Raw genomic sequence first — 24354 nt, forward strand, 5'->3', positions numbered from 1 at the left:
GGTCTGCAGTTTTCTTGTGATATGCTTGTTTAACTTTAGTATTGGGATAATATTGGTCTCATAAAAATGAATTGGATAGTGTTTCCTTCTCTTTTTTTTCCCTCAAAGAATGTGAGGAAGATTGGTGTTTCCTTTTACATATATTTTTTTAATTTATTTATTCATAGGGACACAGCTAGAGAGAGAGGCAGAGACACAGGCAGAGGGAGAAGCAGGCACCATGCAGAGAGCCCGACGTGGGACTCGATCCCAGGTCTCCAGGATCACGCCCTGGGCTGCAGGCAGTGCTAAACCGCTGCGCCACTGGGGCTGCCCTCCTTTTACATATTTGATACAATTCATCAGTGAATCCACTGGGCCTAAGCTTTTCTTCTTACTAATTCAACTTCTTAACATCATTATAGGTTTGTCCAGATTTCATTTTTTTTTCCTGCATCAGTTTCTGTAATTTCTGGCTTTCTAGAAATGTTTCCACTTCTACATGGTTTAATTTCATGGCATAAAGGTATTCATTGTATTCCAACGGGATTCCCTTAAGTATTCCCAAAGTAATCCTTTTAAATTGTTAAATTGGCAGTGATTTCCTATGCATTACTTATTTAAGTAATTTGTGTCTTTTCTCTCCATTAGACTAGTTGTTTGCTAATTTTGTTGAGCTTTTTGAAGCATCATATTTGGATCTTGTTTTTTTGTTTTTTAAAATCCAGTCTAACAATTTTTGTATAAATTTTTCCCCATGCAATTTGAAGCTCTACCATTATACATTCAAATGTTTAGGGTTAATACAAAATGACCTCCTTTATTATTACAAAATGACCTCTTTATCCTCAGTAATAATCTTTGTTAAATCTAAATTGTCAAATATTAATATTGGTACTTCATATTTCTTTAAATTAGTGTTAGGAGGGTTTATCTTTTTAATCCTTTTAAATTAAAACTCTGTTTCTATATTTAAAGTGGATTTCTTATAGGCAATCTATAGCTGGCTTTGCCTTTTTAAAAGTCCAATCTGACAATCTCCAGCTTTTAATTGTAGTATTTTGACTACATTTAACATGATTGATTTGGATAGTTTATATCTATCAACTTGCTGTTTATTTTCTATTTGTCCCCTCTGTTCTTTGTTCTATTTTCCTCACTTTCTGTATTCTTTTGGGTGAAAGATGGTACTTTCTTGGTACTTTCAGGGTTCCATTATATCTTTTCTGTTGGCTTATTATTAGCTATAACCCTTTGTTAGCTATAACCCTTTGTTTTATGGTTTTGTAACTTAGAGCATAAATATTTAACTTATTACAACCTTTCAAGTGATACCATACCTCTTACCATATAGTATGGTATGAAAACATAATCATACACTTCTATTTTCCTCTTATAACCTTCATGTTACTAAGGTCATATATTTTACTTTTACATGTGTTGCAAACTTTATACTACATTGCTATTTGTTTTAACAACCAATTATATTTAAAGGTATTTAAACAATAAGAATAAACCTTATATATTTATCCATCCAGTTATCATTTCTTGTGTTCTCTATTCCTTTATATACATCTATATTCTATATTCCCATCTGGTACCATTGTTCTTCTGCCTGAAAGGCTTCCTTTAATATTTGTTATAGTGCATATCTTCTAGCGATGAGTTCTTTTAGCATTTGTATGTTTGGAAAAAAAAATCATTATTTCACCTTCATTCTTAAAGGAAATATGAGTGGGTATAGAAGCCTAGGTTGATATCTTTTTCTCTGAGTACTTGGCACTGTTTAAGTGAAAAATCTGCAGTCATCTTTATTTCTCAGTTATGTACTGAGTCAGTTTTTTCTGGATGCTTTATGATTTTTTATTTATTATTGGTTTTAAAGAGTATGATGTACCTTCATATATTCTTATTCACATTTCCTGTGTTTAGAGTTCATTGAGCTTCCTGGATATGTAGGTTTATAGTTTTCATCAAATTTAGACTCTTTTCAGCCATTATTTCTTCAAATATTTGCCTCTGCTCCCCTGCATGACTTAAATTAGTTGTGTATTAGGCAGCTTCAAGTTGTTCATTGCTCACAGATACTTATTTTTTTAAATTCTTTTTATTTGTGCTTCATTTTGGACAGTCTTTTTCACTGTATCTCCAAGTTCACTAATTTTTTTGTGCAATGTTTATTGTTGTTAATCTCATTCAGTATATTTTTATTTTAGACATTTAAGTTTTCTATTACAGATGCTTCATTTGGATCCAATTATATTTTCATATCTTTACTTAGCATTTCAAATATAAGGAGTATACTTCTATAACAATTTAATATCCTTGTGTACTAATTATAACATCTGTACCAGGTCTTGCTTAGTTTTGATTGATTTAAATTCTTTTTATGTGTCTTTTTCCCCCTCTCTTTTGCCTGGTAGGTAATTTTTTATTAGGTGCTAGCCATTGTGAATTTTCCATTGTTATGTGTTAGATATTCTTGTAATTTTTATAACTATTCTTGAGCTTTTTCTACATGCAGTTGTATTACTTAGAAGCATTTTGATCCTTTCAGTTACTGCTTTTAAGATTTTTTTTATTTTTTTATTTTTATTTTTGGTGATACAGTGTCAGTCTAGGGCCACACGTTCTTTACTACTGAGGCCAGAGACTTCTGTGGACTCAATCCAATGTCCTTTGAAATCTGATGTTATCCAGTCTCATGGAAAAAAACAAAAAACAGAAAACAGACAGTATTCTCAGGTATTATTACGTCTATTCTTTTAGAGTGGTCCTTTCTCCAGGCTTGGATAGATTCCTTCATTCATGCACTGACAAGTTCTCAGCTGAACACTTGAGAGGGACCCTCTGAAGTTCTTTGGAGTTCTCTCTCTGGATAGTTCTCTCCTCTTCAGTAGTCTGTTCTGTGAACTCTAGACACTGTTGTTTCCCCAAACCCTCAGTTCCATCACCTTAGTTCAGGGAGTCCATAGGCTCCATCTGCCTTCTCTTCCTCTATGCTCTGTGCAGCAAATTCTCTTAAAGTGGCAGGCTAGGGCAATTTTAGGATTCAAGTCATTTGTCTTCCTACTCTTAATAATTACTGTCCTTAGTTGCCTGATATCCAGTGTTATTAAATCAATTGACTTATATATTTGTCCATTTTTGTTGTCTGAGGTAGGAAGGTTAAGTCCAGTCCCTTCTATTCCACCCTGGTTGTAAGTGGTAGCTTTCCTCAGTAGATCTGAAACTTTAGTGTGCCATTCCTGAAGCTTTTTATAATTATTTCCTAATTCTATTCAAGAAGATAATTTTTAAAATATAAAAGTTCATTAGACTATATATATATGTAAAATATTCTCATACTAAAGTATTATAAGTAAAGTAAGTCTGAGTGGCCAGTTATAAAATTTCACATTAGTTTAAAATATCTTGACATACTTTGTGTATGTGTGAATTTAAAAATCATAATACATTAGAGTAATAAAAGTAAATCTATTCAGTTTTCCTTAGAAGATGTGACAGAATAACTAAAATGATGGAAACTACAGCAAACATCATAGTTTAAATTATATTTTAATTTAACATACTTAAAATTTTTAACACTATCCCTCCATAAGTCAAAAACATTAAAAATTGTATCCATATAAATTCAAATTTAGGGAAGCAATGAACACAATAACACAGAATATATTGAACCATTATCATTGATAAAATAGTACCATATTAAAAGACAATATTAGACATACTGAAATCATAAATCACTATATTTCAACAAATGGTTTTTAATACCAAAATAATAAAGATGTACACATGGGAATACTGGAAAAGTACTACACGTAGAAAAAGGAAGCTACTGACATTTTGTTTAGGAATTTAACATATGCACAATAATCAGACAAAGCAAAAAACAACAAAACCAATTAAAATGTGCATATGAATACATGCATTAAACATTGGGCATGCTAAAATTTACCTGAATTATATGAACATAAGGCTTTATCTGGAAAAAAATGTTAAAATAATGTCAAAAATACACTTAAAATATTTATATGTAATAGGGATATTGAAATCTAACCTCTGCTTTATAGTACAGACTGCAGTTTAACATATTTATTATAAAATAAAGAGGGCATACTAATTCAGAATAAAATAAGTTAGAAAGACACTTATCTGAATTAGTAAAAAATTCAAGTTATATGAGCAGAAGCTTTGAGGAAATGAAATAATTACAGGCTAAGAGAAGGTATATAAAATAAAAAAAAAATAGACTTGCTCTGCATACTAATGGTAATCAATTTTATTTAAGAATACATGGTTATACAACAAACCATGAAATGTAAGAGTTATTAGTTACACATAGAAATTTAATATGGAATAAGCAACTTATGAGCTTAAATGGCAGGAATCTTAGAAAATATTATTAATTTTGAAAAAGTACATTTTAAAATTGATTTCTTTTGGAGGAGGAATAATTTAAGAATTTATAGAGAACAAGTTATTTTGATATTCTCACTTGGTAAAAATGCATATATGGAAAGAGAAATTGTCACAAATAAGTTAGCAGAATACAAATTAGTTAGATTTTTCTTTTCTTTTTAGATTCTTCTATGTATAAATATTTACAAAGTTTTAAAAGGTAGGAAATATTAATAACTTGTTTTCACACTGAAAGAGAAGTAAATTATGTGAATATATATTTGAAATTTAAGGGAATGTATGAACGATCATGCCATAAAAATACCAGAGAAGTGTAAATATACCCTAATACCTAGAAAAGTATAAATATTTATCCTGACACATTTAAGTCACTAACCCAAAGATAGTAAGTCATAGGATAATAAAATAATAGATTCACAGGTTACCACCAAAGCTTAGTTTCTAATATTTAATTAAAAGATTTAAAATTTGAATGAAATGGTTTTGAGATTTATTTAACAAATAGAGAATTGTATATTTGCAATATTTTAAATGATTGGTTTGTCTGATTAGTAATCTACATGGTGGTGGAATTATGCAAAGTATTTTGAGGAAAAAAATAACTTGTAACCACTATATAGGAATTTCTGAGGACAGAGTATAATTGTAGAAATTAGAAAAAAATTGTAGAGTTGAATCATTTTATAAGTATTATTAACACTTATCTGGGACATATGTTCATAAACTAGAGAAAAGCTGAATCAATTAGTTTAAACTAGAACTTTAAAAAATCAGCATAAACTCAAGTATCAGGTTTGACCAACCAACACTTACCATCACTTCACTTTTCAGGTTACCATGTTGCCTTCTACAATTTTCATTTAAAATAGATTTAATAGGGGTACATGGGTGGCTCAGTCAGTTAAGCGTCTGCCTTCAGCTCAGGTCATGATCTCAGAGTCCTGAGACTGAGCCCCATGTGGGGTTCCCTGATCAGTGGGGAGTCTGCTTCTCCCTCTATCCCTAACCCCAGCTTTAATCTCTCTCTCAAAATAAATAAATTAAATCTTTTAAAAAACAGATTTAATATATTTACCATATATTTTTAAAACCTACTGATACTCTTCTCTGAGTTTCCTTCCATTGTTTTCATTACAGCTCGTTTAAGTACTCATGTATATTTTTTCTAACCCTTTAACATTTTAACTTCTTGCATTTAAATTCTGTTAAATCTGAAATTAATTTTGATATACTATATAAGTCAGTGGTATGTTGGTAAATGTTTAACAACTATCCATCTGGGGAAGAAAAAGCCTTGATTTGTAATATTTGTCAATTCCCATAATGTAAAATACTCCCACATAGCTAATTCAAGCTACAAATGTCAATGACTATGAAGAGAAGAGATATGCACAACTGGCTCCAGTTCCAGCACACCATTGGAAAAACAATTATTAACCATACTAAAGTTAAAATGTAATAGTAGAAGAACTCCAAGGGAAAGTCACAAACATAAACTGAAAATGAGAAGACAAAAGATGCTTTAAGATGTCAAAAACTCTTATATCACAAAGAAAAAGAAAGCTCAGAGTAATAATAATGAAGAATCTCAACATCCAAAACAAAATGACAACAAAAGAGGAGATAAAGTTACAACAAATGGTAGAATAAAAGTAATATAAAAATAATTTGTATAATCAATAGAGCACAGATGTATAAAAATGATAGTATAAAATTGTCTTTGGAAGAGATGATCACAAGGTATGCAGCAAAAAGTTATAGGAAAAAGTGTAATAGAAATGTGTTACACAGTTAATAAATAAATTTATTATGTTACTTTAAAAACTGAATTGCTATAGTGTATATAATTTTAAATTCTAATACCAATGAATTGTTATATAAATATTTCCTTAAGTAAAAACACTGAACATAATTATAAATCTAAGTAAATTGTCTATATTGAAATTGTATTTTACATGCTGAAATAACATTTTACCAGTTTTATAATTCTTCAAAGATACTTTATATCATGTTAAATACTTTTCATTAAAATATTTAAGATGATGATATTCACATTCATATTGATTTACCCACATATGCAAATTAATGCTAATACAACATATCCAAAACCTAAATCTCACACACATGCTTAGTAGTAAGGAAATATTTCCATTGTAGTCTTCTTACTTTATGTCACTCTACTGTTTAGGTGTTTGTGGTTTTTTTTTTGAAAGATTTTATTTTTAAGTAATCTCTACACACAATGGGGAGTTCAAACTTAAAACCTTGATATCAAGAGTTGCATGCTCCACTGACTGAGCCAGCCAGGTGTCCCTACTGTTTTTGTTTTTTAATGGTAACTCTGAATCGTGGAACTTCATTCTTGGCAACATTATTCCCACATGTAACAGTGTGTCTTCAATAAAACTGTACCTTCAATAAAATTGAGTATATGTCCTATATTGATATTACAATATATATAATTGCTTTCTTTTTTAAGAACACTAGTATAAAAGTGTAATTTCATGTCTTTTTTACATCTTGAATGATTTAAGATGTTGTGTTTTAATGACAGGTTTAACTTATCTAAGTTTACTATCTTTTTTTAATTTAAAAGATGTTATTTGAGGATTTTCTGCAAAGCACACTGTTGTTAAGTGGATCCCCAAAGTGCTTTTTTTTTTTTTTTAGATTTTATTTATTTATTCATGAGAGATCAGAGAGAGAGAGAGGCAGAGACACAGGCAGAGGGAGAAGCAGGCTCTATGCAGGAAGCCTGATGTAGGACTTGATCCCACGACTATGGGATCATGCTGTGAGGCAAAGGCAGACGTTCAACAACTGAGCCACCCAGGCGTCCCCCAAAGTGGTTTTTTGAAAATCTCATACATTACTACATAAATTTTAAAGTCAGATGGTAGTCCCATATGATTTTTCTTTTGTCATTGTCTAATATGCCCTTGGGAAAAGGACATAAGGTGAAATAATCAGTACCACACCAAGAAGTGTAAGGTTTAATTCAGCAGTGCAGATTTTCACTGCCAGAATTTAAAACAAGACATTTTAATAAATTTGAGATTAATAGTCAAAAGATTACACTATTTCTTAAAACTGTAAGAATAGCATCACTATAATTTAGAATAAAAGACATTAACTAAACTTTTCAAACTGTAGGTCTTTCTCTACAGATCTTAAGTACATAATATTTTAAAAAGAAATAAGAGAATAAATATGAGTGTTTTCTTTCAAAAGTATATAGTTCCTTTGTTCTTAAATTTACAGTTTCTATTCATTATTAAAAATTCATGATTTATAAGAAGGTTTTAAATTGGAAAATATATATAGTGTTTTAAGCTATTAAAGCTTGTATTTTTATTACAAAGATTTTAATAATAAATATTAAAATATGTCCCAAATATATATATGTCCACATATATATTTATAAATAATACATATATATATAACATAACTTACATATAGCATATATATGATTTTTTTAATGTACAAATTTTGGCACAAACTGTGATGCTGAAAATTGTTGAAAGAGATTTTTTATGAGGAGAGATGGGGCATTATTTACTAATTAAGACTAAGACGTTTAATTGGAGACCATCATGGTCACTGCCTAATAACTTATAATCTAAACACAAGCAAATAAGAACTTACAATCTAAGCAAGCAAAGACATTTCCCTCCTAATATTTTTTCCAATGCCGTTCATTATCCCTAATATTTAACTTTCTCCAATTCCAAAATACATGAGATTTCGTTTATAAGCAAGGCAAGTATTTGTTTATATGGCATAATGAAAGGAAACTACTCCCCTTAAAACATTTTTTTCCCCAGGTTGCAACACATCAAGGGGAAGGAATACATCACGTTAAGACATTACTATGCTATTTCTTTTAGATTTCTACCCTCAAATTATATTTAAAAATTATAAATCTCATAATCCGTAGCCGACACTCAATGCTTTCTATGTATAAGTTTCATCTTATTTAGATTTTATGTCTTTTTCCTAGCATCTTAACAATTTACTTTTCTCACCTCCATTTACTGAAGTCTTACTAATTATTCTTTTAAGCCCTATATAAATCTCATAATCCGTAGCCTGGCACTCAATGCTTTCTATGTATAAGTTTCATCTTATTTAGATTTTATGTCTTTTTCCTAGCATCATAACAATTTACTTTTCTCACCTCCATTTACTGAAATCTTACTAATTATTCTTTTAAGCCCTAGCTAAAATGTTCATCAACAACTTGCATTATTCTCTAATATTTCTACATAAGCTTACAATTTTAATTTTACCACTGTTCTTTCTATGTATAATAAAAATTATACAAATTCCAAGATTATAGCATGATCATGTACTGAGATGTAAATTTTGCTTTATTATCCTTATATTTCCCCTTATACATTTTAAAGAGGTGGTGAGCTTTTTAGTGTTTCTTTTAATTAGGGAAATTTATGTTGTGGGTTGAAAAGCAAAGTGACATATAGTAATTTACTTTCAATACTCTAGGCTTATTAATGAGATTTTGCTAGAGGAGACAAATGAGATAGGAATGTAGAGAGGGCAGAGAAAGGAGGAAGGCATCGCTAAAGATCAATATTTCTCAGAATTAGTAAGGAGACAATGGTTAGAGAGCTTTGTGAATAACTGGGAAGCAGGCTCTAGAACCTCCCTCCCCAAAGTCGAGTGATATTTTAGGATTCTAGGATGGCAGCTCCACGATCCAACTGGATGCTAAGCACCAAAGAACCAGCATTAGTAAAAACTGCTATGCAAAGATCTAGCTTTAAGTAACCATTGTGTACTGGGACAAATCAGTAAAGTTCCATAAGGACTAAAAATTAATAAGTCTTTTCTGAATATTTTCATTTTTTAGGGCTTTCTGGAACCTCCGTTAAGAGGTAGGAGTAGGTAAGGAGAAGGAATAAAGATCGATATTTGGGAAAAAGATACCTAAGTAAGATTAAAGATTTAAATATAATTTTTGAAAAAAATGTGTATTTTACATGCAAGTTTGTGAAAAAGAGTTTTACTTGCTACCTAAACATAAGGTATCTTTGGATCAATCACAAGCAGCATAACAAGTAACTAAATATTTGTTGATGTAAATAAAATAATATGAATTTCAAAAGAGAGCAAGAAGAAAAAAGGACAAATAAAAATAAGTAATATTGTGTAAGATATTAAGCAAAATTTAAGAAATTACATTAAATGTAAATGTATGAATTACTCCAATAAAAAATAAATCTTGTCATAATGGATTTAAGAAGATGAACTTTACATTGTTTTCAAAAGACAAACCTTGAAAATATAAGGACACAAAGAAGTGGAAAGTACAAAGATTTAGACAGAAATACCACACACACACACAAAAATAACCAAAGAAAAGCAGCTGCAGCATTATTAACATCAAGCAAAGAGGGTCTTAAGGAAAAAACATGCGTAGATATAAAGAGACATATTATGTAATGATAAAATTATCAGTCTATTTGAAAAAGCCTAACAATTTAGTTTGTATACACCCAATAACATAACTTCAACATCCATAAAGCAAATAGTGATAAAATTAAAAAGAGAAAGTCCACAATCATAAATGGAAATGTTAACATCTCTCAATAACTGATGGAATATTCAAACTAAGAAAAAGAAAAGCAAATCTAGAAGATTTGAACAGCAAAACTAATAAACCTGATTAACTTATAGAACATGTGCAGAAATGTGACAAAATAAACATTCTTTTCAAAAACACTTGCCAAAATTGGTTACATGAAGAATCACAAAGAAAATTAATAATTTTAAAAATTCCAAATGATTCCAAGTATATACTCAGACAAGAGAGATAATATGCCAGACTCAGTAAAAAATAAAATAAGCAAATAAATAAAAATCCCTAGGATTTGGAAACTTAAAATACACTCCTAAATAATTGACAGGTAAATGAAAGTACCACAATAAAAACTATGGAACTATTTTCTGAAGAAATGAGGAGGAAAAAAAAAAACACATCTAAAGAAAGTAAAAGAAAGGAATAATAAGAACAAAAATTAGTGAAAAGAAAAACAAATACAACCTATAAAGTAAACAAACAGTTTTTTTTGTTTGAAAGACTAATATAATTGATAGGTCATTCGAAAGTCTGACCAAGAAAAACAAGAAAAAGAAGGAGCAAATTACCAATATTAAGGAATAAAGAGGGCATCATTAAACAACCAACAGACATTAACTAGATGACAAGATATTATTATGAATAATTTTATGCAAATAATTTTTTAAATAGGAGAAATGTACAAATTCCAAGAAAAATCCAACATAACAAAGATGGCACAAGGCACAAATTTTGAATAGCCCTAAATTTAGCCAATAAATTAAGGTTATAACTTAAAACCTTGACACTAAGATATTGCCAACCTTGGTGACTTAAATGGTGAATACTAAACATTTAAAGAATAAATAACACCAATAATGCAGAAATTCGTTAAAACAATAGAAAATAAGGGTATACATTCAAACACTTTTTATTTGGTCAACACAAACTGAAATCAAAACTTGACAGAGATTATAACAAGAAAGGGAAATAAGACATCTAACAGAAAAAGAAGGAACATTTCTGAATATTTTTATGAAGCCAGTATAGCATTGATAGCAAAAACTAATAAAAGACAATCTTTTTTTCTCTGAATACAGATGCAAAAATTCTACTCACAGAATCAGCAAATTGAAACCAGGGATAGATTAAATGAGAATGCATCATGAGCTACCTGAATTCATCACAGGAGTACTAGATGAACATTTGAAAATCAAAGAATTATACCACATTAATAGAATAAAAGAGAACTATCATATGGTTATATCCATATATGCAGAAAAAATGATACAATTCAATAACCATTCAGGATTAAAAACTTTTATCAAACTAGGAATAAAATAGGACTTTCTGAATATCAGTAGAGTGTAAAAATCTTATAGCAAATATCAACTATAATTGAGAAATATTTCAAGCTTTTCTCAAGGAATGGGGACCAAAACATGGATGGCAACTTCTACTCAACAGTATCACTTCATTCAGCACTTTATGATAAGACTCTGCCAAAGCATTAAGTAAGAAAAAGGAAAACAAGGTATAACAATTTGAAAGAAAGAGAGAAATTGTCATTATTCACAAGTAACATAATAGTGTACATCAAAATTCAAAATAATGTATGGGAATGTTTTTGAATACTAATAAACAACTTATACTCCTGAATATCAATGTCAATTTAAATCAAATATTTAGTTACAGATATAGTAAAGATGTAAGACCTCTACATTGAAATCTATTAAAATATTATCTATAGATATAGCAGACTCATGGAGTGGAGTTCTCCTCACTCCCTGGAGAGACTTCAGTTCTCCCCAAAATGATCAATGTAATTTGAATAAAAATTCCATAAAAGTATTCATAAAAAATCATTTGATACTCTGTTTGTTAAGTACAAAAAATTAAGAATATTAACAATGATCTTATAAAAGAGTAAAAGTGGGTTAGTTATACTACCAGACATTATAATTTATTATAGAACTACAGTATAATACACTTTGGTATTGGCATAAGAATAATAAAGTTGGCTAATTGATAGGAATGACTTCAAAAAGTTAACCACATGCATGTGGCTTTTTAAGTAAATGTACTGGATCAAGTGGACATCCAAAGGGTTAAGAATGAATTTTGATCCCTACCTCACACAATATACAAAACTCAATTCCAAATGAGTTGTAGATTTAACAAGCAGAGTAAAGCACTATTCTAGAAGAAAATATGTATCATTATGACCTTGAAGAAGATAAAGATATTTTTATACAGATCACACCAAAAAAACACTAATACTAAAGAAAAAAATTGAAAACTAAAATACATTAACATTAAAAATTTCTGTTGATTAAAAGATCCCATTAGAGAGTGGAAAGGCAAGTCATAAAGTACATTTGCAATACATTTATGTTATAAAGAATTCAAATCCATAATTAAAAGAAAAGCACTCATAAAACAGTAAGAAAAGACAGAACTCAAATGAAAAATGGACTTAAAATTTCACTAGGCTCTTCATAAAAGTGGATATCTAAATGGTCTATTAACCTATGAAAAGGTTATTAGAGAAATGCATATTAAAAGCCACAATGAGGTAACACTGAACATCCACCTGAATGGGTAAGTTAAAATGAAAATACCGAAAATAAGTAATTATGTAGAGACACTCAAACCCTCATCACTACTGTAGGAAGTGCAAGTTGGTACAGTTTTTTACTGTAGGAAGTAAAATGGATACAGTTGAGAAACTTCAATAATATCTATTTCAGTAGAATTTATGCATAGCCATTTACCCATCTATTCTACTCTCAGATATATTCAAAGCAAAAGTGAACACATATGATTACAAAAAGGCATGTATGAAAAAGTTCATAGCAGCACTATTAGGAGTGGCCAAAATCTAAAAGCAAACTATTAATTAACTGTAAAATGCATAAATTCTTATATATTAATAGAATGGAATTGTGTATAGCAATGAAAATAAGTTAACTGCAATTATTTGCAACAATATTGGTAAATCTCACAAACAGTAAAAAAAAAAAAGCCACATGTGAAAGAGTAATATATTTTGTAATTCCAATTCTATAAAATTCCTATGTGTGTGTAAGTATTCCATTTATATGAAATTAAAAATAAGAAAACAATTTTATAGTATTTGACCTCAGGTTCATTATCTTGGCAGGGGCAAATACTTACTAAAAGAGAGAAAGAGGGTGGCTGGTGATGTTCTATTCCTGATGTGGGTGCTACTTACACAGTGTCATTACTTTGTGAAAATTCACTTGGGGTATATTTATCATTTATACACATTTATGTATAGATGCTATTCTTCAGTAAAAAGTTTACTAAAAATGTAGAGTTCTGCTTCTGGGAATGACAAAGTAACTTATATTCAACTAACCCTTCTGCCAATAATAATTACAAATTCTGAACAAATATTTTAATAAAAAGTTTAAAGACACCAGAGAACAAATAAATGCAAGCAGAAATTGGTGCTATGACCCTTGAAATAAGAAAAACACATATTGAAATAGCTTTTCTCCTAAGGGCCTTCCAATTAGGTGCCCTGCAGAGGAACTACAGCTCAAGAAAAAACATTCATTCTTACAAGGCTGAAGAGCCAGAGGTCAGAATTCAGAGTTGTTATAGCAGCTAGAATTGTAAGGAAAATCCTGAAAAAGAGGGAGCCAGAGAGGGGGAGACCCAAATTTTATACACAATAGCCTCATAAATCCCTCCCTAAATTGTAAACTGCAGAGGGAAAAACAAGAAGAAAGCCATAGCTAAAAAGCTAAAAGAGATGGAAGGAGATTTCAGCAACTTCTTGATCCACAGGACACAGAGTCGAGTTTAAGTCCAATTATGTCAGAGGATTTTGGCAATACCTTGGACTATGCCTGGAAAGTTTATACCTCAGGAATGAAAACCACAAACCAGATTAAGCACTATGCCTTAAACCTAAGGAAGAACCAAAATAGAATTGCCTTGACATATCCTCCATAAGTTTTAGGTGATCTTTCAAAAATTTCACTGTCTGCCAAAATAAAACCCAACATTATTCCAAATCCAGAGTCTCTAACATGTATGAAACACTATGTTCAGTATACAATAAAAATTAGTATATATATATAAAACACATAGAGAATGTGATCCAGAATCAAAGGAAAACCTAGAAATAGAAGTAGATCCACAGAAGTCTAAGATATTGCAGTTAGCAGACTTTAAAATAAATATCATAAATATGAGCGAATTCACAGCATTACATATGTATATGTAGATTACATATACACACATACACATATGTGCATGTGTATATATGTATAATCCTAAATGTTTTTCATATGTTTACATATGTGTATATATGTGATCCTATAAATTATTTGATATATTTACACTCATACAAATCATATATATATATATAATATTATACACACAGGGATATAATAAAAGAAGGGGAATTTCAGGAAGGATATAGGAAGTCCTAAGAAACCCAAATGTAAATTCTAAAATGAAAAATACAACATTTTGCTAAAACGAATTATAGTACTGTTTTCAAGGAAACAGGACACTGTAGAAGAAAATATCAGTCAACTTGAAGACAGGTGAGTAAAAATAATCAAAACTAAGAGAGAAAAAAAAGATTAAAAAATAAATAGAGACTCAATAACTTGTAGAATAATGTTAAGAGGTCTTTATACACATCCTGCAGTCCAAGAAAGAGATAAGTAAGAGAATGGAGTAGAAAATTAGAATATTGGCCAAAAATCCTCCCAAATAGTTGAAATATTAAGAAACTTTAATGATGAAATTACATCTCTTTTACCTTACACCTCAAAACCATCATTATTATGGTTTTGTCCCAATGATTTATTTCCATTCACATTTCTAAAGACTTGTGGTTATAAGATTGTATAAAAATATAGTAGACATGATATTATCTATTTTAAAAAGTGGAAGGGTAATAATGTTGCATTTTACTAAATAAAGAGCTAATATTTGAGAACAAAGAGATGAATCTGCTTGAAATGGGACTAGGAATAGAATAAAGGATCAAAAAAGAAAACTGTTTTTCATCATCTTTATACTTCAAATTGTGATGAGAATGGTTAATAAGATACCAAGTAACCAACAATTTTGTAATTTGTAAATGACTTCTGTCATGTTAAAAAGGAAAATACTTCACTTAAGACACTATGCAAGTGACAGTAAAGAATATACAAATGACAGTAAATATATAAAAATAAAACTAAAACATCAAAATACACCTTCAAAAACAATCTTTTTATGTGTCAGGACAGTAATGAATAGTTTCTCACCAATGAATCAAAATAAAATTATGTGACTACATGAGACATTTTACCATCTAAAAAAGCAATCTCACTTCTCTATTGATATCATTTGAACATACAGCTCCAATTTTGTTTACACCTTTTTAAAAATGCTTAATCTATCACTCTTTGAAATATGCACTGTCTCATCATTTGGTAATATCTAAGTAACATCTGGGATAAGAGTGTGTGTGAAAGGAGCCTGAAGTTAAAAATTGTAGAAAATATTAGTTCCATATTAAAATTTTAATTTAATAACTTATGAGAGTTTATTTTATGGGAGCACCTGGGTGGCTCAGTGGTTGACTGTCTGCCTTTGCCTTGGGTCATGATCCCAGAGTCCTGGGATCAAGTCCCACATCAGACTCCCTGCAAGAAGCCTGCTTATCCCTCTGCCTGTGTCTCTGCCTCTCTTTCTCCATGTCTCTCATGAATGGATAAATAAAAATCTTTAAAAAAAAAAAAAAATCTTTAAAAAAAAAAAAAGAATTTATTTTATGAGAATTATTTTATGAAAATTTAATTTTCCATAACCTAATTTCTTTCAGACATGAGCTATGAGCATGTGGCCCTTTCTGTAAGTGTTTTAAAACATAAAACATACAGAAATACTTGTATAAGAAGAAGCAATGTATTTCAAATACTTTCACTAATTCCTTTACTAGGGAAACCATTTAAAGCTTATAATCAAAGTTGCCTGGACTTCTATCTCAAAAAGATTTTTAAAAAATATTTATGCTAGCTACAAGATATATGAAATAATCATTATTTTAAAAATATATACTTAAAATTAAAAATTACTAATGGCCATGGAAATAAAGTCCTTTTTTGAAATTTTGAATCTAAAATTTAAAATAGGAAATCATGAGCAGAGAAAACAGAATTCCAACAGTACCATTAAATATCCATGCATATTCAATAAGCTCATAGCCTCAGCTCACAACATCAGAGACTGTATTACTAACATATTCTATTATGTGGATGTAGAAAATAATGAGGGATTATTATACATTTTTGATAATTGTCCATGCATATGTTCCATCAAATATGTTAATGATCATATCTTTGATAATTTAAGATGTATTTATAAATAAATGCAATATTTACCCTACCCATGAAAAAAAAAACCTCTGTAGGTCACTCTTATGAGTGAATTTTTAAAATAATTAATGTTTATTTATGCATACCTTAATTTGAATTTGAACTTGCTATCAATGGACAATATATCCTCAGCCACTAGTAATGTCTTTAACTTTCTATTTCTTTACTTTTTAAAAAATATTTTATTTATTTGAGAGACAGAGTACAAGCAGGGGGAGTAGCAGAGGGAGAGGGAGAAGCAAGCTCCCCACTAAGCAGGAAGCCCAAAGTGGGGCTTGATCCCAGGACCTTGGGATCATGACGTGAGCTGAAGGTAGATGCTTAACCAACTAAGCCACCCAGGCACTCCAACTTTCTATTTCTTAGTGTTATTTCCTAATCTTTATTTTCTTTATGCATTTGTACATGTTTTTACTTATTTCAGTCCTACACATTGATAATAAATTATGATTATGATAAATTTTAGGTGTAAAACACCAATTTTTGCCATATGTTCAAATATTAAAAACTTATTTTATTAGAAGTTAGTTAGTCATGACAATACTGAATGGTACAACATGAAACCATATTACCCATGAATGAATTTAATACTATTAGTGATTAAGTAGCAGAGGAATCATCTGAGGAATGGTTAAATATTGAAAGCTACAAATTTGATTAAATCAAATTAATTGCATGAAAATCTATGATACATGTAGCTAACTAGGAAGAATTCTATTCTGATTGTTCATTATATACACTATTCTTAATTTGTTGAGGAGAAAAAAAGTCATGAAAATTATTGGTAGATTTAAGAGTTTAGATATTAGAAGTCATCAATATTAGTTATTGTAATAGCAACTGGAGTATTGGCATTAGTAGTCTATAAACTTAAACTATAAGAATTAGTACAAACTGATTTATATTAGTAAAATTCATGTAATAACCCCATGATCCTACATTGTGATTTAAGAGAATGTACTTAGTCTATTACAGTGACCAGAGAGAATAGACACTAAAATGAGTCCACATAAAATTCATAGTAGTGTAATTTTTACAACAAAAGATGTTGCAATGGAACATTGCAACAATGGAACATTGTTTACTTTTTGGAAATAAGTAAACACTTATTTGCAATAAGTGGGTAAGTGTCTACTCTGTGGAGAGCCTGAAAAAAGTGAATGCTGTAAAACTAGTGTTCAAATAATATCACCCCTGTATAAGAGACTGGATAGTAGAAATAAAATTCTAGTAATCAGAGACATTATTTTAAAAAGGAGTAAAAGTACTTCACAAAATATGTTGCTAAGCCTGGAAAATGCTGACTCCATGAAGATAAAATTATCCATGAACACCACACAAAGCAGCAAGCAGACACATCCCCTTTTAATAATAGTCATCAAGAAAACAAATTAGATTTGTAAGGACAACAAGCCAATAATGCCACTTTTTAGTATAGAAAACATTTCCCGGTTTCTTTGAAGATTCACTGAATTGATCAAATTCTATTTGATATTTTGGACTGTGCATTAATTCAGGGGAAAATATAAACACTGATGATAATAACAACAACAATAATCACATCAGCTTATATTTCTGAGAATATTTAACTTTTGTAACCACACTTTAATTTAGGTATTATTTCCATTTTCTAAATGAGGAAAGTGAATCATAGAGAGAGAACCTACCTGAAGTCATATGGCTCTTTTTTTTTTTTTTTAGTCATATGGCTCTTAAGTGAGAGAATCAAACTTTAAACCCAGGTTTGTTTGAGTAATGCTCATGGTTGTAGTTTCAGCCACTATGCTGTCCTTGCCACCCTACAAATTTATAGAATACTTGGCATAATGAAGATGGAAATCATAATTTCAGATATGTATAGCTACATGACCAAATTTTACTATTTCTTCTATTCATTCCTATATAAGTTTCCAATAGCTAAAATTAAAACATAATTACTTCATTTGGGATCATACTGTGATAAATGAATGCTATAAGTATAACCTCACTTATGTGTACCAATTTAAAACCATCAATAGCTATGAAAATACTAATAGATGCCTGTTAATATCCAAAATGGGATCTTCGAATTCTATGTCATATATATCATTCAAGATAATTCAATAAAGGTATGATAAATCTCACTGAAAACTTACTTTGCAACCTCCTTGTTGGGCTCTCTCCATGGAGTTGTCGTCGTGGCATATATGGAGAAGGGTGGGGAAGTGGTAATGAAGAAACATCATGGGTTTGAAGTTTGTACCAATGTGGCTCATCATCTAATAATGCTGTTTCTAATTCAATTAAAATCTATAAAGCCAAGAGACAAAAGAACATTATATATCTACTATATAGAAACTCTCTTAAAAAGTCTCATAACTTTTATAAAAATGATAATTATAATAATAATGCTGTTAGGTCAAAAGCAATGTTATATTACAAAATTGCCCACATACTTGACGATAATTAGAGCTAAATATGCATAACTTCTTGCCGACTTAATAGTTTTAAATATCTACTTTTTTTATAGACCTTTGAAGACACACTTATTGTTAAATTTGCCATTACATAAAGACACTACAAAAAAGAAAATAAAAGAACTACAGGCCAATATCTCTGATAAACAAAGATGCAAAAATTCTCAACAAAATATTAGCAAACCAAATCCAGAAATACATCAAAAAATCATTCGCCACAATCAAGTGGTGCAGGGTAGTTCTATATACACAAATCAAACAGGGTGATATATCATATCAATAAGAGAAAGAATAAAAACCATATGATCATTTCAGTAGACGCTGAAAGAGAATTTGACAAAGTACAACATTCATTCATGATAAAAACAAAGTAGGTTTAGAGGGAGCATACCTCAATATAGTAAAGGCTATTTATATAATAAACCCACAGCTAACATCATATTCTGAGAACTGAGAACTTTTCCACTGAGATCAGAAAAAAGACAAAGATGTCCACTCTGACCACTTTTATTCAACATAATACTAAGAAGTCCTAGCCACAGCAATCAGTCAAGGAAAAAATAAAAGGCATCCAAATTAGTAAGGAAGAAGCAAAATTTTCAGTATTCACAGATGACATGATATTTTATATAGAGAATCCTAAGGACTATCAAAGAACTAGAACTGATAAATTCAATTAGGTCATAGGATACAAACCCAAAATACAGAAATCTGTTACATTTCTACACATCAATAATGAAGTAGCAGAAAGAGAAATTAAGAAAACAATCCTATTTACAATGGCATAAAAAAATAAAAATATACCTAGGAATAAACTTAACCAAATGAGGTAAAGGACCTGAATTCTGAAAATTGTAAAACACTGATGAAAAAGAAACTGAAGACAACACAAACAAATGGAAGATATTCCATGCTCGTGCACTGGAAGAACAAATATTATTAAAACATCATTATTACCCAAAAAATCTACAGATTTAATGCAATCCTATCAAAATACCAACAACATTTTTCATAGAACTAGAATAATCTAGTTCATAAAATTTGTATGGAACCACAGAAGACTCCAAATAGCTAAAACAATCTTGAAGAAGAAAAACAAAACTGGAGATATCACAATCCCAGATTTCAAAATACAGTAATGAAAACAGTGTGGTGTGGGCACAAAAATAGATACATAGATCAATGGAACAGAATGAAAAGTCCAGAGATCGACCCATGATTTTATGGTCAATTAATGTTCAACAAAGGAGTCAAGAACATGTAATGGCAAAAATACAGTCTCTTCAACAAATGGTTTTGGAAAAACCAAACATCTACATACAAGGAATGACACTGATCCACTTTCTTACACTGTACAGAAAAATAAACTCAAAATGGATTAAAGACCTAAATGAGACCTGAAACCATAAAAATCATAGAGGAGAGCACAGCAGTAATTTCTCTGGCATTGGCTATAGCAACATTTTTCTAAATATGTCTCCTAAGGCAAGGGAAGCAAAAGCAAAAATAAATACTGGGGCTACATTTAAATAGAAAGTTTTTTCACAACAAAGGAAATCAGCAAAACAACAAGGCAACTGACTGACAGAAGAAGATATTTGTAAATGATATATACAGCAAGGGACTAATATAAAAAATAAATAACATATATATATAATGAAACAGTACAATTTAAAAAATGGACAGAAGATATGAACAGACATTTTTCCAAAGAAGACATACAGTTAGCCAACAAACACATGAAAAGATGCTCAAATTCACTCATTATCAGGAAATGCAAATTTGCCATTACAGAATACTGCTTATTACTACAAGTCTGTAATAACTAATATCTGTATACCATTTGTTAATTTAAAAGCCATTTCTAGGGCAGCCCAGGTGGCTCAGCGGTTTACTGCCGCCTCGGCCCAGGGCGTGATCCTGGAGACCTGGATTCGAGTCCCATGTCGGGCTCCCTGCATGGAGCCTGCTTCTCCCTCTGCCTGTGTCTCTGCCTCTCTCTGTCTCTCTGTCTCTCTCCTTGTGTCTCTCATGAGTAAATAAATAAAATCTTTAAATAATTAAAAGCCATTTCTATTTACATTTATTAATTTAACCTTTACAAAAGCCCTTAAATGGGGAGTCAAAACCAAATTGGAACTATCTACTGTATATTAAGAACCATGTCATATGCTATCTTAATTCTCAGACAAAAAAACTAGATTGGTCTTATTCAACTTTTACAGATAGGATACCACACTAACAAGGGTTAAAAGAACTTGTCTAAGCTCATACTAGCTGGTAAGTGAAAAAGGTGTAATTATGACTCTGTCTTATTTAAAACTGTGTTCAACATATCATGCCACTAAGAATTCAAAACAAGAAAAAAGATAAAGAATAGACTTTTAATATGAACCATATCATAATATGGATTTTACAGTATGAACATTTAATAAATTTACAAAGGAAATCAATCTATAGAAATAAATGACTCCTCTTATTTCTTTTAAGGGTCCCATGCAAAGATGAAAGTGTTTGTGATTATGTGTATGAAAACTGCTGCATAATGATAAATCATTATTTAGCTCTAGGAGGTAGAGAAGTAAAACCACAAAGTTATTTCATTCTTCCTAAATTCTCCCTAGTCCTTGCAAAATTACAGGCACAGTGTTCCAAATGTTTTCATACACACACATTGAATCCTCATAAGAGCCCTGAGCTGCATACTACTATTATTTCCATTTGGTTGAAGAGGAAGCCTGATCACAAATAGTTAAAATAACTTGCTTGAGGACACAAGGGTAGAAAGCAGTAGTTCGGGGATGCAGACCCAAGGCAGCTGGGACCAGTCTGTGCCTAACAACCATGTTCCCCTTCACCCAACTCATTTACTAATGTTTGTTCTCCATTGAATATTCAGTTCAATATTTCTATGAATTGTTTTTCCCACAAGGTTGACAATTAACTTACTCAGGCAAACCAACCACACTGAAGAAGGCTAAGCAGGTAACTTACTGTGTTAATAGCAGGAGACCTGCCTCTTATCTTGCGCCTCTCCAGTCCATTCTCTGCATTATACCTGGAAACATTTTTCTCAAGTACAAATGCAATCAAGCCCGTCTCTTTAAAATCTATCATTTCCTCTCATTATCCACAAGATAACATTCAAACTTCTTTAACATGATATATTGAAGGATGTGATCAGGTCAGTGTCAGATTAACCCTCAAGGCTCAGTTCTTACCACTTCCCCTTCCAATTTCAGTGAATCGTCCAAGACCCCCTCAACTCTAGTATCTTGTCATACCCTCTGCAGGAATTTCTCTCCCCTGGACTTTGCTAAATTTCACTTTCTCTGGGGAGCTTTCTGTGGACCACTTCCAGTTATCTGCACAGCAAGTATTCCTATTACAACAGCATCTGCCACACTATGTTACAGCTGTCTAGACATCTGTCTGTATCCCCAAGGGATTATAAATTCCTTGAAGGAAATAATCTGCCTTATTCACCTTTGAAGCCTCAGCCCTTAGCACACTGTGGATACATTACACGGTTAAAAAAATAATCCAGAAATAAATGGTTGACCTATGAGTGGTAGAATAGGTTCACTAAACTAAAACGATATACACAAACAATTAAACACAGGAATAGATTGGTGAAGCACAAACCAACCTTTTAGCATTCAACACTAAGATGTCTACAGTAGGAATAAACATCTAAAAATTGTTACAGATTCTTTAGATCCTATTTTTTTATGGCATCAATATTTTGTCTTAAAGCAGTGGCTAAATTCATTCCATGAAAGAAACGGTTTACTTTTTCAGATATTCGAAATATCAGATTTTGCTGATAATCACAAAGAAATGTGTTTAAGAGGACATGGATAGTCTAAGCTTGAAAATAATTCCAGGTACCTCTCCTAAGAATTCACTTTCTTCCTCTCGAACTCGAGCTTGATCCCAGAGCGTAATCTCTAGCATCCGTTCTCTAAATTCTCTTCGGTGGACAGGGGAATAAATGAATGTTTGGTTCCATTTGGGTTCCAATGTTTTCTTTACTGTTTTAGTTCTTCTCTTGTTTTTATCACTATAAAAAAATAGTAATACAGGATAAACCTTTAAGTTTTGCCCTAAAAACTATTCATTTAAAATTTCTCAGGAAGTGAAGTTTTGCCACAAAAGTGTCATATGTTATAAATATTATAATCATTTAAATTCTTACTAAAATTTATAAGTATATAATAATATCATTTTAAAAGCAATATTTCAGTAAATCTGAACTCCTTCCATGATAATTAAAAATTTCATATTTCTTAAAATCTAAAATCAGAAATATTAATTCTACATTTTTAAAAACATTTTGCCCTATTGAAATCCTTCAAAATGGCAATGAACCAAGAACGCTACATATACTACTCAAACTACAGAAATGTAATTGCACAAGAAGTCCAAAAAATTGTGATGGTCACAACTTTATATCCATTTAGTTCCGCTGAACACTTATAATTACATTTATCAATTTACTATCTTATATAAAGAAATATGTACTTGCCCATTTGACAGTTATCAGATCTTTAAAAGCCCTGTAAAATTATTTCTTTTTAAAAATTTTTTTAGAGAGGAAGAGAGAGGGAAGCGGGAGAGAGAGAATCTTAAGCAGTGGGCTCCACACAAGGCTCCATCTCAGAACCTTGAGATCATGACCTGAGCTGAAATCAAGAATTTTCTGCTTAACTGACTGAGCCATCCAGGTGTCCCTGTAGCTTTAATTTTTTGAGGAACATCCATCCTGTTTTCCATAGTGGCTGCACAAGTTTATATTCCCACCAATGGTACACAAGGTCCCTAAGAGTCTGACGCTTGACCCACTGAGCCACCCAAGTACCCCTGTAAAATTATTTCTATGTGAGGTAGCTTCTATGATGTGAGCTGGAAATCCAAGCTGGCCATCCCCGATAGATAGGGCTTCTAGCTCAGAGGCTTCTGTACTTTTTTGACTGCATATCTCTATCAAATATAAGTTTCTGACAATGTATGCCATTATATGTATTTATATTTATGAAATATATACATGCATTACTATCCTGTTGTACTATATATTGTGTACTGTATATTGTGTCAATTCATGAATACGCAAAAATAGAAATTAAAAATAATTTGATAAAAATTCAGAAAACTCAAATATTTCTTCCTGAACTCCAATGGATTGTATTAGACTTCTCCTGGGTGCATCCATTCCTTTTGGAGATCATTATTCTAGCTTATTAGAGAGGATCAATGACTGGATAGGAATAAAGAAAATCTTCTAGGAAGACTGCTATGTTAAGCCATCTAGAGAGCTTATTTGAAGTGAGAAGCGGGCAATAAACTCCGAATAGAACTGTATCAACTGCCACAAATTCTCTCAGCACAACACAATTCTAAGACTGCTGGAATATAGGAAGCAGATTGGGAAGGCCAAGGAACTTCTCCTAGGTGAATGTAGGGCTTGATGCTTAATATAGATTGGACTTAACTCACCAAAGGCACATAT

The 24354-nt window shown here is 30.8% G+C and overlaps 1 protein-coding gene across 15 annotated transcripts in view; it reads right to left on the bottom strand.

Annotated features, from left to right (window-relative positions):
- The window catches only part of RIMS2 (regulating synaptic membrane exocytosis 2), a 588301-nt gene that overhangs the window by 250289 nt on the left and 313658 nt on the right, over positions 1–24354 (bottom strand). For all 15 annotated transcript variants that reach the window (XM_041769575.1, XM_041769574.1, XM_041769584.1 and 12 more), the window contains 2 exons: positions 22737–22908; positions 18525–18678 (listed from right to left, as the gene is read on the bottom strand). In XM_041769575.1, coding sequence (XP_041625509.1) covers positions 18525–18678; positions 22737–22908 — 326 coding nt within the window. The remainder of the gene's footprint in view (positions 1–18524; positions 18679–22736; positions 22909–24354) is intronic.

Source organism: Vulpes lagopus, chromosome 9 (assembly GCF_018345385.1).
Source record: "Vulpes lagopus strain Blue_001 chromosome 9, ASM1834538v1, whole genome shotgun sequence".
Classification (NCBI taxonomy): Eukaryota; Metazoa; Chordata; class Mammalia; order Carnivora; family Canidae; genus Vulpes; species Vulpes lagopus.